The sequence below is a fragment of the Stylophora pistillata genome, chromosome 1, assembly GCF_964205215.1.
Source record: "Stylophora pistillata chromosome 1, jaStyPist1.2, whole genome shotgun sequence".
NCBI classification, from domain to species: Eukaryota; Metazoa; Cnidaria; class Anthozoa; order Scleractinia; family Pocilloporidae; genus Stylophora; species Stylophora pistillata.
Window position 1 is genome coordinate 4,920,803 of NC_142519.1, and position 19,198 is coordinate 4,940,000.

Sequence of the window (19,198 nt, forward strand, 5' to 3'; positions counted from 1 at the left end):
CGAGTTTCTGTTTGTATCCATTATTGTCGCGAAATGTATTATTTTTCCACGCACTAGCAATGGCCGCTCGCGCGAAAAAAAAATTTCTGGCGAAGTCGGATTTGTTGACGCTATCAGCGTGCACTATCGGGATTTTGAGCACGCTTACGTATAATGAATTTGATTGCGCGACTCTGCTAGCTATGTTCTAACTAATTATGAAGAACCTCCTCAATTCGGAAGAAACCAGCGAAAGCAAGAATAAAAACACACTCATTTCGTAATTCAAGTAGATTATATAGGTTGGATTTTTCAACAAGCTTCCTTATCATATATGGAGAAACTGGCTCTTTCTTATTACAAACACGAGTTCCGATTATTCTCTTAGCGGCTCTGCTAACTGCGTGGATGATCGGGCTGTCTGAAGGGGAAGGCAAACCCGCCAAATGCTGTGCCCACTGTATTCCAAATATGGCAGAGTCGACCGCTGAGCGGAATGGGTAGTATCCCCTAAATGCTGTAAGTATAACGCCACATGCATTGACTTTGCAAAAAAAGCACAAATCACCCTCTTAGAGCTGGCGAACACTTTCCACCTCAGAAATACTCTCCTATAGGTGTCGGAGGTACCAGGTGCTCTTGACGTAATGACAGTTGACACCAGTCTAGACGCAAGACTTCTCAGTGACGGGTCACTCAACTCGTCAAGGCACTGCCACACTCCCTCATTGAACACATCTATAAAAGAGAGAAACAAACCAAAAAGGGGAAAGGCAAACAAATAGTATGAACGATTTCATCATCTGTTAACCGTATTAATCTGCTCTACACGCACGGATTTCCTTTATTATTTTTTTTTCAGTTTGTTTTTTCTTTATTATTTTGTTTTGTTTTGTTTTGTTTTTAAGGAAGACTGATATATTTTTCAATCGATTTTTAACCTTATCTTAAGGAAGGTCTCACTGGGGTTTTACTTGACCGTAATCAGCCGTCAAAGGGTCTAAAAATTTAATCGTCAGCCGTCAAAAATTATAGAATTTCTTTCCCCTCAACCGTCAAAATAGCCGGTCAGAATTAACCGTCAGACGTCTTTAAGGAGTTTCGGATCTCGACGTTTTTTCCTATTTTCGCTACAGTTGAAGATTTCATAGGTCATCAAATTAAGAGTCTTTAAACTGGTAAATCAGTTTCCAGGTTTCCAAATATGCTCACTTTATGGTCATGTTGACGATTTTTGCCCAAGCTGACAGTTTGAAAATATTAAAATATTTAATTTTGATAGTTTATATTTGAAAAGGGCTAGTATATTTGCTATCTTATGCAATTCTGGCCAGTGGCCAGGTTACGCAGCGGTACTCCCACTTATCGACCATGTCAAGCGCCCTGAAAGCAGTCGTGATCTTCTTTTGTAAAGGGAGAGATGATGCTTTCGAGTGATTCATGACAAGAATTTCTGTTGGGAAAAAGCACTGGAGGTCTTCGGCAGCAAAGCATTGATTTCCAAGGGATCAATTATTAGCCAAACAAATTTGGGCTCGGCTCCTATGAGCCCAAGCTTTACCGACTTGTGGAATTAGTAAACGTCAATGCCTTTTCATGTTTTAAACATAAAACCTTTAGCTTCTTGCAATAAGCTATGGTCATTGGTAGCATCTCCAAGGAGTTCCTGAGGCGGATCACTAAGCTAAGTGCGTGGTTACGTGCTCTATTTCCTTTAGCTCCTAATACTCAGTACCCCAGTCTATCATGCATTTCCAGTCTGTCCATTTAAAAGGACATCTACCTTCTAAGACAATTTCCAATTAAATTAAATCCTGAAGTAAAGTTGGAGCTTTGATAAAACAAACCTGGATTGAATAAAGCGACAATTTCGATGTACGGTCAAAAGGAAAATGAAACAAAACAGTTAAGATCTCTAGCACAATGGTCTGTCCTATACGCATATATGATTGCGAAGGTAGAGTCGACGGCTGTCATAATCGAGGTAACGCTTTCGTCACATTAATGCGCCTGTTTTCTAACTACCTTTTCAAGGTCTTAAGGTTTTAAACATTGAAAAAAATGGAAATTACGATTTATTGAAGATCAAGTTTTTTTTATTCTCATCAATAGCTGTACCACGTATAATGCACGATCCTCGCAGTAGATAGTGCTATTTATGCAATAGCGAAAATCAGACCTGAAAAAAATCAGGCCTGTACGGGACTCGAACCACTGACCTCTGCGATACTAGTGCAGCGCTCCACCAATTGAGCTAACAAGCCAACTGAGAGCAGGCCGTTAAGTTGATTCGCAATAAACCCGTGAAAGTGATAAATGAGATACAATGAATAAGAAGTTCTTCTATCTTGAACTGCGGTACTAGATACGTATGATAATTATATACAGGCTTGATTTTTTTCAGGTCTGATTTTCGCTATTGCATAAATAGCGCTATCTACTGCGAGGATCGTGCATCATACGTATCTAGTGCCGCAGTTCAAAATATAAGAACTTCTTATATTTATTGTATCCCAATAGCTGTACTGTTGAACAATGCTTATAGATAGCTCACTTAACGTCCAACTTATTGAAAATATCAAAAGACCACACAGACCATCCATCATCGTCTACAGTTCGTCACAGATGACCAAGAATGAGTTAAGGGCGTATGCATGACCAGTTCTCTTACATGGCTGATCATACGCATCATTTTATGACCCTCTTTTAATAGTATATAATTATCATTTTCTCTTAACAGAGAGGGAGTAGCATGTACCCTTATATACACTCCTAGTCCTCTATACCTGAGACGCAATGATGTTTGTTAGCAAAAAGTTTTATTTCTGCAAACACCACTCTTTAGGAGAACAAAGTGAAGGCATAAATAGAGACTTTTGACAAATATATAACTTACTAAGAGAAACTTACCCAAAATATTGCCAAGGTTCAGTGTGTAGGTACTATTCTCGTTCCCAATGCCAAACTCGTTTACTCAACTCACTCCCGAGGTCCACTCGTAGCTTCTTTTCTGTCTCATATTGTGTCAGACGGTAGATCTTGTTAAGTCCGAGCCAAAATTCACCGATGAGGAAATTGCCGAAGCCACGTTTGTAGTCATCCAAGGTGCGGTTGAAATTAACGGATCGATTCATTCTCCTCTGGAATACTGTCCAACCTCCTCCGGTCATTGTCTGATTGCAACATGCATCAAATGCACCTGAGCCATTGGGATGGATCGTAAAAACAACGCGGATTATTTGACATCTTCCTTGCAGCTCAGCACAGCTCTTAGCTGTTGAGGAAAGTTGACAGAAATATGAATATGTAAACATGAAATTCATGTCTTTTTAATTTAACTGATAATGAGTTAAATCATTCTTTGTTGACCATGGATTCATAAGCGTCAAAGGAACAAAACGAAAGCAGAAAGAACGACATTTAAGAAAGGAAAATCAATGGCGTAAAATTAATAATGACAGGCACATTACATGTTTCAACCAACGATTCTGATGAGTTGATCAATATGAAACGAATGATAACTTCAAAAGAGGACAAATGCATTGAGAACATTCTCGCAATCTCGCTTTCGTTGTAGAGTCATAATTAGGATTTGAAGGTTACCGGGAGATATGAAAGTTCAGAGTCTTACCGGTCTCGTTATTTCTGTTTCCTTGATGGATGATATTTTTGTCACATTTAAAAAGAATTGACTCACGTTCTCAAACTTCAACTTCTCAAACTTAATTAGAACATTGTGAACTCACAGACAACTTAAAAGCGGCCATGACGAGGAAACCAGAGAGATTAAAAACAAGTTGGTGCGCACGCATGTAAATACTGAAATCTGATTGGACGCTAAGACGATGCAATATCGTCACAACCTTTAGTAACTACTCAACTTTGTACAAGTAACATACAATGAATATATGAACTTCATATATTAGTTGTATCTTATTTATCACTTTCACGGGTTTATTACGAATCAACTTAACGGCCTGCTCCCAGTTGGTTTGTTAGCTCAATTGGTAGAGCGCTGCACTAGTATCGCAGAGGTCAGTGGTTCGAGTCCCGTACCGGCCTGATTTTTTTCAGGTCTGATTTTCGCTATTGCATAAATAGCACTATCTACTGCAAGGATCGTGCATCATACGTTTGTACATATACTTATCAAGGAAGCACGATTTTTAATAGATGGCGGAGCAACTACCATTTATACTATTGGGAAGCGTATTTTCTTACGTGCATTTGAATTGGAGTACGTAAATCAGGCGTAATACCGAAGAAGCGATGTTCTACGGGGATTCCCGTCATTCAATGGTTCATGGAAGTTAACAACAGAAAGTTCTACAAGACTGTTGTATATAAATATATCTTATTAGACGTTTTGTTGTGTAGTATCGCTGAGTATTTTTACGAGTTGTGCCGTATTTTGACGTAGGGCGAGTCAAAATACAAATAACGAGTAAAAACACTCAGCCATACTACACAACAAAACGTCTAATAAGATATATTTATTATCCAACACGCCAAACTGTTATTTCAGTGCGGGCGAATTTCGCGGATAGTTATTCAAGAGGAGTGCGTGACAGAAGTATGCGAAGCGGAACGGAATATTGGCGCGTTGTGTTGCTGTTTCTATTTTCTTCATTAAATGAAGAAAGTTTCTGTTCGTCAAGCGGTTTTTCTTTAGTTGACTCATCTAATAAACTTGGATCTGTATTTGCCAGCCATTCTGACTCTTCGTCGTCGGAAATATGATTCAAATTGTCTGCCACTTTTTTTTTTTTTTTTTATTTCGTAACTACAATCCAATTCTTCGCTTGCGCGATGCGAGAAAACCTGTTTAACCGGTACTCTACATTAGACGTGTACAAATATCGCGTGATATTTGTACTCGTCTATGGCGTTATTTGTACTCGTCTTAGTGTAGTTGGATAATAAATCGATTTATTTCATTCACTTGTGCGGTTTGAATCTTATCAAGTCAGTGAAAATGACGAACACTTGAATGCCTGAAAGTGTTACATGATCAAGTTTACCTCAATCACAAAATATCTTAGGAACGTTAAATGGCTTTAAACCTCCTCTCTGTTGTGACAATCCTCAGTGTACCTTTTTGGGGCATACTTGTGAGTTTTCACCACTGGATCAGCTCCCGTAGCAACAGTTGCTAGAAAATATTTGTTTTGAAATATACTTGAGTACTTTAAGAGGTCAACGGTCGAATCTTTGACTCGCTCATTATCATAATTGGAGTGTTCAAGCGTAACACAGTTTAGTCAGCCGCTAATTGTATTATCGCTGAAATTCCGATCTTGCTCTTAAGTAATCTACCAAACACTCCAATCTCAATATCATATTAAGAAAGTTTTACTAGAGGGGTTGTTACATCGACGATAACTCTCAAGAATGTGGCACGAAGATAATGGCGAAACACATTATGAAGATTGCAACCCATAAGACTCATGAATGCTACGACTATCTCTTTACACTGAGATGAATCACGCAAAATGTATAAATTAAGTTCTATAACTCCTTTTCTCTTTCATACAATCATATTCGAATAGTGATGAAACATTTAATTTGTCTTTTAGGGTTACTGAGGTTTCACCTCAGAATTGTGCTAGCATCGCATGTTTGAGTGAACAAAGAAGGAGACATCTTCCACACGAGATATATATAGCTTTCTGTGGCTTGAAATCTACCATGGCTGGCGTTGTAGCACAGTCTTAGACTGAAGAAATTTCAACTGCTTGACCTTGCATTGTACTCATCAAATTTCCGAGCAACCACTATTTCTACTATTAGGAAGCTTAATTTATTACATGCATTTCAATTCAAGAGTACGTAAATCAGGCGTAATACCGAAGATGCGAGAAAGAAGTTTTATGTTCTTCGGGGATTCCCTTCATACAAATGGTTTTGTCAAATGGGGTTTATAACTGATGAAACTGCACTTTTTTTATGGGCGACGGAAACCTTATACTCCATAAAAGGAGTGAAGTGCTCTATCAGAAACATGTCTCACTTGTATTAACCGAATGGGGAAGTTAAAAGAGAAAGTTCTACAAGGTCGATTAATCGATTTATTGAATTACAGGGTGGATTAATCGATTTATTGCAAGGTGGATTAATCGATTTATTGAATTCCTTGGTGCGGTTTGAATATTAAGAACCCAGTGAAAATGACAAACGCATGAATGTCAGCAAGTTTTCACCTTAATCATAAAATGATCTCTTGCGACAATCATAAAGATATGCCTTTTTGGGGGATACTTGTGAGTTATCCCAACTGGATCAGCCCCCACTGAAAAACAGTTGCTAGAAAATATTTGTTTTGAAAATAATCACATTCAGAAGACGAAAGGTCAAAACACTGAGCTGCCTGTAATATCGTGCCACTGCATATTGAAAGGATATTGATATGGATGATGGAGGAAGCCTTAGTCCCTGGCAGATAATACGATGAGCTTTTACTGAGCCGTTTAGATCAAATAGCACTGTAAATGTGAGCGAGCGAGAAAGTACAACCTCCCTTTGAAATAATCGCTTAAAAGTTTAAAAATAAATTGTATTTCGGATGCGAGAAACAGTAAGTTATCCTAACCTCCTCAAAGATCATCACCTACGACAAATAACGAGTAAAAGTATAACAATTTTGCTTGAGTATTTCAATACTCGGTCAAGTATTAGGCTCGCTCATGATGTAATTGGAGTGTTCGAGCTTAACACAGTTTAGTCCGCCGCTAATTGTAATAACAACGGAATTCCGATCTTGCCTTGAAGAAATTAACCCAACACCTACGTTCTCAATTTCATAGGACATTTTTGCTTCAGTGACGATAACTCGCAACAATGCGGCACAAAGACGATTGCGAAACACATCAAACATTTAGTACTCATGAACGTCATTCAAAAAAAGATGCAAAAAGGTATGGTTATTTCCTTACAGATGAATATCACATGATGTATTAATTAAAACGGCAAAGATGCAGAATTCTGCAAGTCCTTATCTTTTTCATACAATCATAATCGGACCGTGAGGGAATATTGCATTTATTTTGAGGGTTACTGAGGTTTGACCACAGAATTGTGCAAGCTTTGAAGTTTGAATAAGCAAAGAAGGAGACGTCATCCAAAAACCAAGAGCAAGCTTGACGCTTATTTCGACTGGAGATATTTTATAAATCTTTTGAACTTCCTATGCTAATTCAAGCAGAGAAATACGGATCCAGAACATCTTCCCCTATGAGTATTGGGAGACCCCTGGGAAATACAGTTGTCTTCTAACATATTCTCATTACGTTTATATAGCTTCTACGCCTTGATAAGTTAAGGAAAATTGCACTGTATAAATAGAAAGTTTGAGTAATAGGAATCTTTAATCTACAACTATGCTACATACTAGACAGTTTGCGATTTACAGCTTTAAGGTCGGGAGAGGAATTTCTTGTTACCATGTCTGCTTCACAAAATTCTTCTTTGCTGCTCAGTGCGACATTTTTATTCATGATTCAATTGTTACCTTCAACTGACTCGTGCAGCTTCGCTAAGTCACAAAAACAACAACATAGATTTCGAGAAATATGGGTGAGAAACTATGCTTTGGTATATTATGTTAACCCTTGGATTACATTTCCTTGAATACGATGACTGTTTAAATATTGGCAGAATGTTTTTCTGGGTTGGCGTTAGGTTTCAGCGATTCCTTGCAAAGAAAAATTTTGACCATCGGGCGTAACACGGTCTTTTTAAGCAATTTCGTTTTCTCGTTAAATGAATTAGGGGTCACCAAGCGAGAGACTGAGAAACTTGCAGGATCGTGAGATAAATGGATGCTTGAGTTTGATTTTTAGATTTTATAAGTGGATGGTTGTTTTATAATTTCATTGGTGAATATAAATAACGGATCATTTCGTCTTTGATTTACTCCATACTCAAGACTACACTTGGTCGCCTGACCTTGAAAATCGGTTCATAATTTACGTAATTAATCCCAGATAAGACAGGATCAATGAGGTGGGAAAATAAACCGTTCAACTTTAATAAGCTCCACCGAGACAGATAGATCTTATCATTACCTCTGCTCTCCTCTCCTCTTTAAAAAATATTTCTATGCCCCAAAGCACAATCACTTTGATGATTCGGAAGACGTAAAAAGCAATTGCATCAGTACTAGTTACAAAATCGAATCATTTGTCTTGGATGAAAGTCAAATAGGTTTACTTAGTGGTACTTCCGACTACGCCGTGCTACAAGACTTTACTTAAGCCATGGCAAGTTGTAATAAAGCAATGGTGTTTGAATAAGACTTGAGTACCTTAAAAAGTCAAGTATTAAGCTTGGAGTGACGGAATTCCGATCTTGCTCCAAAGGAGTTAACCTAACACCCACTTTCTTATTATCATAAACAGCTGCTACAGTGACGATACCTCAGAAGAATGCAGCTCAAAAATGATGGCGAAACACATTATAACGATTTCAACTCATCCACCATGATGTCATTCATAAAATTATGCAAAAATTTTTCATTATCTCTTTACAGATGAATCACGCACAATGTATGAACTAAATTCTATAACTCCTTATCTCTTTCATACAATCATAGTCTGACATTGATGAAACATTTAATTTACTTTTAAGTGCTAATGAGGTTCACCTTAGAATTGTTCCAGCAAAGAAAGAGACATTTTTCAAATTAGAAGAGCAAGCTTCGCGCTTATTTCGACCCAATCTTTGTGAATTCGAACTTCCTATGTTAATTCACGCAGGCAAATACATATGCTGTATTCCAGATTATCTATGAGTATTATTACTATGAGTATTGGGAGACTCCCGGGAAATACGGTTGTCTTCCACCATATTCTCATTACATCTTTAGTTTCTAAGAAAGAGGATGCTCTTTATTCCAGAACACGCCTCCGGCTTCCGAGAAATATAGTTGTACTGTCGTCTAGCAAATTCTCATCGCGTCTATGGTTCCTACGCCTTAACATAGGAAACTGCAGTATAAATACAGGTTCGATTCATTGAGATTTCTTCAATCTACAACTGTGCTACGTGTACATTTCGAGATCTACAGCTTTAAGGTTGGGAGAGAAATTTCATCGTATCATGTCTGTTTCACAAAATTCTTCTTTGCTGCTCAGTGTGGTACTCTTATTCATGATTCAATTGTTACCTTCAACCCGTGCGGCTCCGATAAGTTGCAAAAAAAACAGCAGAAAATCCGAGAAATGTGAGTAAGAATCTATGCTTTTATGATAACTCTTGGATTACATTCATTTCCTTGAATACGACGGCTGATCACATATTGGCAGAACGTTTCTCTTGGTTGGCGTTAGGATTCAGAGATTCCTTGCGAAGAACAATTCTACTTGCACTCTAGCGTCCTCCATGAGTTCAGAACTGTCAAAAAAACTGAACTAACGGTCGCTTACTTGTTGCATTTTTTCTTTTCTTTTATTTTCTATTATTTCTTCTTTTCCTCGCTTATTCCCGTTCCCTGATACCCGTAATCGATGAGAATAATTTCATTTTTTATCCCTTAACAGTTAAGAACTGTGCTGAGCTTTACTCGTGCGGCCAATCCATCAGTGGTGTTTATACAATCGACCCTGATGGTTCAGGTGCCTTTGATGTCTATTGTGACCAGACAACAGCCGGTGGAGGATGGACAGTGATCCAGAAGAGAGTGGATCTCACCATGAATTTCAATCGCACCTGGAACGACTATAAAAAGGGATTCGGTGATTTCCTCATTCGTGAATTTTGGCTCGGACTGGACAAGATCCAACGCCTGACGCAAAACAAGACAGAAAACAAACTCCGCGTGGATCTGGGAGTAACTGCCAACGAATCTGTCTGCGCAGAGTATAAATGGTTTGGTATTGGGAACGAGAAAGCTCTTTACCAGCTGCACATCGGAAAATTTTCATGTAAGTCAATTTACTCTTTTCTAATCAATGCACATTGTCATAAATGACAATTGCTATCCCCTCCCTTACACAGGGTAGATCTCAAAGCAAATGTCTCACAAACGAGTTTGCCTCTGAATGAGGCAGCTTTTTACAAGCTGCACATCGGCAAGTTTTCATGTAAGTCAATTTACTCTTTCCTAATCAATTCAAATTGTTATGGACGACAGTTACTATCACTTCCCTTACATAGAGTGCATCTCAAAACATATGTCTCACAAACGACTGTTTGCCTTGAGAACATCAGTGTGATTCATATCTGGTTATGCATATTATGCTCATGAGACTAACCCTGAACAACTCATTTACTTGAGAGTTCAGGGCTGTGATTTGGTGGCATAGAATCAATCAGGTGACACAAGGACCTGGGATGTATAGGAAACTAGTGGTCAGATTTGATTCAGTAACTTTGATACTCTAGAATTAAAAAATGTTTTCTGAAATGTCGCTTCCCCAAGAAGCAGAATTCCATCGTTAAATGGGCCAGAGCTAGGCTCTCAACAATTACGTATGCGAATAATTATCTATAAATTTAAAATATATTTAATTTTTTCCCTCTTTTTTTGTGTGTTTAGCTCAAAATGTTCGTGATTCCCTTTCCGCTCATAATGGAACGTCATTTGGTACCCGGGACAAACTTTCAGCTGACTCTTGTCCATCGCAGTTTGGGGGAGGCTGGTGGTACGGTGCGAATAAAGCTTGTGAATCAAATCTCAACGGCATCCCTCCTCATCCTGGATATGATCATTCAATACACTGGGCACGTTTAAAAGGTCGCGATTCTGCTGCAGGCACCGCTCCCAGAACAACTGAAATGAAAATCAGACCAGTGCACTTTTAGTCGTGGGTGAGTGGAGAAGAAGGATTTTTTTTTGTGAAGACAAAATTTTCTAGATTCCCTTATAAGGCTCTGTAATCGCATAGTGCGGTAAAGGGAAAGCCAAATTTAAAATTTTGGTATAGTTATCTAGGATTTATCAGGAAACGTGATTTTTTTGAGAAGTCTTGATGGAAACAAAAAGCAAATCTTTTTTTGTAGAAAGTTTGTACCGGTAAACTACGCCTGACCCTGCCGTAAGTCAGTTAGATCCAAAAATAAATTCCCAGAGGCCTTAATTGTTATTAGGTTAAGTCGACTTCATATATACTAAATTAGCTTGATTTCAAGGTCAATTGTTAACGTGATGTGAACACGTTCAGATAATTATGTGCAGTAAATAAATGAAATCATAAAAACCTTCAGCAAGGATATGAATGATGTTTGTGGTAAAAATAAGCAATATAACTAAAGCTCCAAGAATTATGCAAACCTCCTGACTGCTTCTTGGGTTTGGTTCCCATCGTGTTTAAATGGGGCTATGTTAAAACGGTAAAAGTCCCCCATTGCTTAAATATATATTTAAATGTTGTTAATTTTAATTCATCGTAAGTCTTTCATGGATTAAGCCGAAAGCAAACCTGAACAACTGCAGGTGATGGTTTGATATTCAAATGAAAATATATTTGAAATGTACACAGATGTGTCGCCTAATTTAGTAGAATGGAAAAGAGAAGGGTCGTGATCGAAGTCACTCTCCCGAAGAATCAATCGTTTGGTTAGAAATTTCCACTAGTTTTCTGTTAGGTTTTTCCATGTTTAGATGAAGTTGCTTAAACACGGAAAGAGTCCTCCATTGCTTAAATTAATGTTATTGTTGGTCCGTGAGCTTTTCACAGACGTAGCTGGAAACAAACCAGAACTATTATGGATACTGAGACGGACACGCTCGATGGCCTATACTAAGCACAAATATGATCGCGTAGTTTGCAGAAGTAGAGATGTCGTGACCAACAGACATCGTTGAGGATATTTGTTAAGGTCAGCGCACGCGATGACACTAACGAGTCGCGGGACAACTCCGATCGTGTGAACTAGTCATTTTGCCACAAAATCTAGTCGCACCGGCGGACTAAAATGTGGTCCATGCGACTAGTCCTACGGACTCAAACTGGTTTGAATTTTAGGGACAAGTACCTGCGAATTGTTCCTCAAAACGCTTGGTGTTAATCAAATTTCCTTGAACAATCTGCTGTTTGTACTGAGCTGATTTATTTCAATGCTACATTGCTATTGATAATTTTGGTTTCTTAAGAAAGCCTCAGCATTTAAGAATGATACTGTTCTCCCCCAATTTTGGCTACATTCCTGTGCCGTTGGTCCCCGCGTATAAAAACTACTAGGGACTAGTCCCTGCGACCAGTCCCTTCGTGTAAACTCTTCAGGAGACTAGTTGCAGGGACTAGTCCCTGCGACTAGTCCCAACGACCAGTTTCATGCGGCTAGTCCCTTCGTGCGAACTACACATTTCTGTGGTCGCAGGGACCAAAATTTGGTCTCTGCGACTGGTCGCACGAATTCAGACTGGTTTGAATTCGTGCGACCAGTCGCAGGGACTTGTCGCATGAAACAAATGTTTGTCCTTTCGTGTGAACTGTTTGTGCGACCAGTCCCTGCGACTAAACGGTAAATAAGCCAATCACGGGTCAGTATGATGCGTGACTTCCGGTATTTGTAAACATTGCAGTCATCTAATGATGAATTTTCCCTAACTTCTAGATTTCTACAGCTGAAGAATAAAAAACTATTTCTAGTTTTGTAAACATAGACAGATGTCTTGGAGCCGTTTTGATGGAATTTTTACCCTATTTGACTGTGTCTGTTAAAAATAAAATAAAAGAACAAAAACGGAACACGTAAAAGCATGAATAATCCGACTGAATAAGTGTAGTTCGTTTGCGTTGATGTTTAATAGTGCTGCAGTGAAAAGTTACCAAATTTTAATTGTTTTCGTGTAACGCCCCAGACTAAGAAACATCTTTTGCCTCTTAATTTTCCTGTGTTCTTGTGCAATTGAATGCCCTCGTGTGAATGCCTTAAGGGACTATTCCCTGCTACCGGTCCCCTCGTGTAAACCCTTCAAAGACTTGTGGCCGGGACTAGTCGCACGGACTAGTCGCAAGGACTGGTCCCCTCGTGTGTGCCGACCTTTATGGCAGTCAAATACAAACATCCTCCGACTACCCAGGTGAAAACTGACGTCTGGCCCTTAATCATTTGTGCTGATTTATTTTACTTAACGTGAACTCTAATTGCATAGTGTGGTGAAGGGAGAGTCAAGTTTTAAATTTAGCATAGTTCTCTAGGATTTACAAAGGAACGTGCTTAATTTGAGACGTATTTTGATGAAAACAAAATGCAAAATTTTGTTTTTGTAGAAAGTTTGTAGCGGTAACCTACGCCAGACCTTGCCTTCAGTTAGTTAAATTCAAAAGTAAATTCCTAGAGGCATTAATTATATTTAGTTGAGTCGACTTCCTACTAAGTTAGATTGATTTCAAGGTTTATTGTAAACTTTATCAGAAAAAGTTGACATAGATAAAAAACGGTAAATAAATGAAATCATAAATGCCTTCTGCACTGATATGTATGAATGATGTTTATGGTAAAAATCATCAATATTACCGAGGTCCCAAGAATTATGTAACTCTCCTGACCGTTTCGTGGCTTTGCAAAACTTTCTTGAAATTTTTCAGCCCCCTTCGGTGTTTCGGTGAGGCTATGCTGACACGGAAAAGTCCTCCATCGCTTGAATATCAATTTAATGTTTTTAATTCTGATTCATCGTAAACTTTTCATAGATTAAGCAGAAAACAAACCTGAACAAATGTAGATAATGGTTTAATATCTATATAAAAATTTATTAGTGCTATACACAGATATGTTGCGTAATTTAAAAAAATAAAGAAAGGAGAAGAGTCGTGACCGAAGTCACTCTCCCGAAGGATTAGTCGTTTAAGTTTTCTGTTAAGTTTTTCCGTGTTTAGATGAAGCTGTGTAAACACGGAAAAAGTCCTCCATTGCTTAAATCAGTTCAATTGGCGGTCCGTGAGCTTTTCACAGACTTAGCTGGAAACAAACTTGAACAAATTTCAGTTATATATGTATGAATTTTTTTTAAACCATTTTATCGTAAGCGAATAAATTGGAGGTCGAAGTGGTGGTACACCGTGTGGTAAATTCTCTGTCGCCACCCTTGATCAAAGCCGGTTTTCAACATCATGTGCTTTTCCAAGCCGTGTATAAATGTATCTTGTCTTTCTTAAGTCTGTTATGAGTCCACCGTATAAATTTTTTTTACCCCACCAGTCTCATTCTCCTGAGAAAAAATCTAAACGACATTTATTACATTGCCGGCAAGTGATCAAGACAGACAGGTGTGCGACAAATACAAATTATCCTTCGTTTAGGCAGGCGCCCATATTTCCCCATATCTATCGATTTGACACAGTAAAAATAGTTTGAATATATTTCAAGTCTTCCAACCAACTACTTGACGTAATTATGCAGTGTTTATGATTTTAAAAGGACATATGGTATTTCGAGGACTGGACTGGACTAGACTGGACTGAACTGGACTGGACTGGACTGGACTGGACTGGACTAGTAAAACGTGGACTAGTAAAACGCGGACTTAACAACAACAACAACAACCACAAAAACAATTTCATAAGAAGGCAATCACAAGACTTGATGGTGAGCCCATTTAGTGAGTAACAATCCCTGTTTGACCTTTAAGCTACAATGGGTCTGACATGCGCCGGATACAAACGATTTTATAAGTTTAGGCTAACAAAGAAAGAGTTTTATTCAGCTGCAATTCAAAATCTTAAAATACACTTTCGTCGTAAATTTCACAGCAGAAACGCAGGAATTCGATGAATAAAAGTCGCAGTAAATCTCCTTGTGTCTAAGTAGAAAGAGTCTCATTGACTTCAGCTTTTCGGTGGAAGAAAAACCGATTTACACGCGCCATTACAGAAAACAAACAAGCAGACTGACAACTCCAAAACACATATTTGCATTCACTTACAATTTGACTTTCCGTGACATTTTAAAACGGAACAGAGGTAAATCTTCGAAGATTAATCGTCGTTGAAAATAGAAAAAAATACTTTCCGTAAGATCTCTGACTGTTTTTCTTTTTTCGAGAAAATCGTCGCATGATCATTTAACTCGTGTGTGTTTGTCACACCAGTACTGCTGTTTAGCGTATGCTTCTTTACTCCTCAATTGACAGGTGTCATATCGTGACAGCTACTTATCAAAAAAATTTTTCAAAATTTGCTCGGAAGCCTTTAATTACCTTTACAAATAAAAGTGTTTCGGCGAAAGCTTTCTCTTTAATTTGAAGAACTCGAATGATTTAGGGCTACAATTACGAGTTTAATTACGGGAAAATCCTCCTTGAACTTAACAATTTGATAGCGAGTGAGTTATAAAGAAGACAAACGTTATTCAAACGCTAGTCCGCGTTTTACAAGTCAGCGTTTTACTAGTCCGCGCTTTACTAGTGCGCGTTTTACTAGTGCGCGTTTTACTAGTCCGCGCTTTACTAGTCCGTGCTTTACTAGTCCGCGTTTTACTTGTCCAGTCCAGTCCAGTCCAGTCCAGTTCAGTCCAGTCCAGTTCAGTCCAGTCCAGTCCAGTCCAGTCCAGTCCAGTCCAGTCATCCAAATACCATATGCCAATTTCTAATGTAAACTCTGTATGACAGAGGCGACTTTCTGGCGCGCGTTGAAAATAACAAAGCGCAACCTCTCACAAGTGACGACATTTCAAACACCTTAGAAAGAAAAATAACTGAGTTGAAAGTAATTCTAAGCAATAAAGATAAAAACACCACTGCAAATCAAAGGTAAATGCTGAAACAAACAAAATTTAATTCGTAACAATTAACTTCTGCCTTCTGTCTGCGTTAATTTTGGCAACTACCTGTTACTGATCAATTTTCTCGGTGTTTGCGCATACGAAGAATGATCTTCAAGTCCATCATTTCTAACTTGTTGCATGCCAACTGGGGCGGTTCTTAGTTCCAAATCATGATGGCTTGTGTTCAGTTATGCACCGAAGCTGGGTTCCTGTAACTACAAAGTAATTCGTCTCCTTCTTAATTAGGTATCAGTGTGAAATGAATCTGTCGCGGGCACTGCGGTTTTCTTCAGCAAAATAACTACCACTCCACAGCTTGGATTTGTTTGAGGAAAAAGCCTTTGCCTTTCAAATTGAGGCGGTGTCCTGGTACATTTAATTCTTAGGAGCATATATCCTCGTTTTCCGTAGGTTTCTTTCGACAGTTGCAGCAAGAGAACCACTCGCGATTTCCAAGACGTGGGCGACTGAGCGGTCAATATTTCTTCTTGAAACTCATTTTCCTGACTTTCTCTCCCTTTCTCCTCAACAGAGGTATAATTTTCCCTTGAAGACGAGCCAGGTTTTGTTGAAACATAAATGCATGTATTACACCCTCTCAGCTAGACTAAAATCCAAGTCGAGAATTTAATGAGTAGCCCTCTCACCGCCGCTGTATTCCTTGTTCACATCCACATCAACAGGGATATAATTTAGCGTGTTTGACTATTGCTACATCACAGTTTCGTCTTAACAAAGATGGCGGATTTCAATCTGAAAATGCCGATTTTTGGAACGTAATTGTTCGCAACGAAAACGCTTTAAGCTCAAATGAGTAGCCAGTTAGGACAATGCGAGCAAAGAACTTTTGATGGACCTTTAGCGACTGCAACGACGACCGGAAGCTAGAATAGGCCTTTTGCAGCTGTAGTCACGTGATCAATTCTAGATATATATATATTATGGGATACAACTTGAGGAATACCAGAAATGGAAACAGCATATCGAAAATATCAAAACGGCCAAGTTTGGGCCCCGGGAGTTACAGAGCACTGTTTTTACAGCGTTTTGAACTTTCGGAAAATTTAGAGGATTTGTATGGAAAATGTTGCTGGAGAGCAAGGCCTTGCTCTCCAGCACATTTTTACATATAAACCTTCTTATTTATTAAAAAATTCAGAGTGTCGTCAAATCTCATTTTTGAATATTGGAGTCCTCAACCTTGGCCATTTGTTATTTTCGAAATGTTCACCAGAAAGAACATTTATTTCTATTTTACTCGATTACACGCCAGACCTTAAGCGAACCACACTCTCCGAGAAAAAAAGAAAACTTAATACGAACAGAATATTAAACTATAACTAATATATATGAAAATGGTCGATCGCAAATAGCACAAAAGGCTCACGTAGTGCAAAGAATTCTAATGAACGCCATGATCCTACTGATTAACGCGATTGTCTCCTGTTCACACACTAATTAGCACAATTGTCTCCTGCTCATTCTCCCCCACGTTGATATGACATGGTATATCAATAAAACGATAATACCGATGATAAGGGGGGCCTTCGGAGTCACTGCTAAACTGTCCAGAAGTTTCTGAAAGTATTCATCCTCATCTCGATTATCTCCAGGTTCGTTCATAACAGATCGAGCTGTCATAAATTCTTTTCCCAGCTGCACTTTAGCGATTCTTACGTGCCCATCTTTTCCCACTCCAGAACTTCTTCACGACCAGAAATGATCCAGAAGCGTGTTGATAAAGCCGCCAACAATTGATTCGTTCCACCCGCGTGATTGTCTTTTTCGTGACAATGTTTGACAATGAGCTTCGTCACATGGCTCTTTCGAGGCAAGATTATCGGGAAACGGGCATCCTGTGGTAGAAATTCTGCATACCTAAGGCGGCCATCGCACCTCATTTGGCCTTCCTCGTCTAGCCACGGTTGTAAGCCGAGCAACTTGCTCTTTTTTGGTAACTCTCGTTGTCGCTGAAGTGCCAAATACTCATTGGGAAATGCCTTCCTCTGTGCACCTTTAATCACTTGAATTGCAGCATCTTCGATCTCCTCCACATCTAAGTCTCTTCTCTCTCTGTTGGGACTTCTACAGTTATCTACGAAACGATGAACCCATGCTTGATTTCTTATTAACTTTGTCCAACTTAAAAAACGTTTTGGATCCAGACGCTATAGCTGACCATCTTCATGAAGTGAAGTCATTATCCAATCTGCGTTATTTCGGCCTGTCTGTGAACTTCTTGGAGTTGCTTTCCTGATTTCCGTTGCTTCCGAGACCTTTTCGGTGTCAATTTGATTCTTAGGCTAGTCTGACTCTTCCTTTTGAAGGAAATCTGGGCCATTCCTCCACTTTCCCTCCCTAGCCATGTCTGATACTCTCATACCCCTCGTAGTAAAGTTACCAGGATTCTCTTTGGTTGGCACGAAACGCCACTGCTTGGGATCTGTTAGGCTTTGAATTTCTCCCACTCAGTTTGCTACGAAAGGTTTATATCTCTGACTTCTACCTTTTATCCACCACAGGACATTCATGCTATCGGACCAGAAGACTGCTTGACCCAATGCCCAGCTGTAAACTTTGGAAATTGACTCGGTCAACCTTAGACCTAGGATTGCTGCCATCAGTTCCAAACGAGGTATACTTGTTGCCGCAAGTGGTGCTACTGACTTGGCTGCAGGTAGTCGACTGGATACTAATCCACTCTTGTAGATAACCCTCGAATAGACAACAGCACCATATGCATCTTGTGACGCGTCTACGAAGGTATATAAGGTTTCTGACAGCAAAACTTCTTCTTGGCCAAACCGTAAACATCTTGGAATCTTAATCGTTGGTAACTCTTCTAACTCACCGAACCATTCTTGAGACTTGTGGATCAACTCCCTTGGGCATAACTCGTCCCATTCAAGTACTACCACTCACATCTCCTGCATCATGACCTTGGCTCGAATTCCAAATGGCGTCAAAAAACCAACTGGGTCAAATAATGTAGTGATTCTCTTCAGAAAATTCCGTTTAGTGAGCTGAGAGTTTTCTTCAAGCGAACTTGCTTTGACCGTCAACACGTCTTCTTCTGGAAGCCACCTGATTCCCAGAGTCTTCACTGTTGGTAGGGGGTCCTTGTTGATGTCTACCTCAGATGCTCTGTCCTCGATCGGTATCTTTTTTAGAACCTGGGGTAAAATGGACAACCATTTACGAGCGTGCATTCCTTCCTTGCTCAACAGCTTATCTAGCTGCTTGAACAACTCCATACCCTGACTGTCGTCCAACACCGAGTCCATACTGTCATCCATATACGTCGACTTTAATACTGTCTCTGAAGCTAAAGGTAGCTCATCTTTGTACTTCTCAGCATGTGTTTAGGAGACAAATTGAGCTTGGAAAGGTGATGAGTTAATTTCAAACACGACTCGGTTAAACTCGTACTCTTCTGGTTTTCTCTGCTGATCCAAGGATCTCCATAAGAAGCGTTGAAATGATCGGTCCATAGGTACAACTTCAATTCTCA

At 39.2% G+C, this 19,198-nt stretch overlaps 2 protein-coding genes and 1 pseudogene across 3 annotated transcripts in view; 1 reads left to right on the top strand and 2 right to left on the bottom strand.

The window, feature by feature from the left end:
- LOC111319905 (ryncolin-4) overlaps positions 1-11,457 on the top strand; it is a 28,873-nt gene extending 17,416 nt beyond the window's left edge. Inside the window, exons 1-3 of one of the 2 annotated variants that reach the window (XM_088754710.1) lie at positions 8,786-9,199; positions 9,516-9,899; positions 10,514-11,457. In XM_088754710.1, coding sequence (XP_088610836.1) covers positions 9,076-9,199; positions 9,516-9,899; positions 10,514-10,779 — 774 coding nt within the window. In that variant the 5' untranslated portion in view covers positions 8,786-9,075 and the 3' untranslated portion in view covers positions 10,780-11,457. Of the gene's footprint in view, positions 1-8,785; positions 9,200-9,515; positions 9,900-10,513 lie in introns of those variants that run through there. The other variant, XM_088754716.1, reaches the window with a different exon arrangement.
- Positions 11,458-17,360: 5,903 nt separating this feature from the next.
- LOC148740957 (uncharacterized) lies at positions 17,361-18,218 on the bottom strand. The gene is made up of 2 exons (XM_088760817.1): positions 18,194-18,218; positions 17,361-17,782 (listed from the first exon to the last, which is right to left on the bottom strand). The coding sequence occupies exons 1-2, from the start codon at positions 18,216-18,218 to the stop codon at positions 17,361-17,363; spliced, it is 447 nt and encodes a 148-aa protein (XP_088616943.1).
- Positions 18,219-18,605: 387 nt separating this feature from the next.
- The window catches only part of LOC148740958 (uncharacterized), a 600-nt pseudogene continuing 7 nt past the window's right edge, over positions 18,606-19,198 (bottom strand).

Bases quoted from the DNA above. Each gene is read 5' to 3' on its own strand.
- LOC148740957 (XM_088760817.1), bottom strand. From the start codon at position 18,218: ATGAATGTCCTGTGGTGGATAAAAG. The intron at 17,783-18,193 runs GTAGAAGTCAGA...ATCGTTTCGTAG, and splicing joins TGTCCTGTGGTGGATAAAAG to ATAACTGTAGAAGTCCCAAC.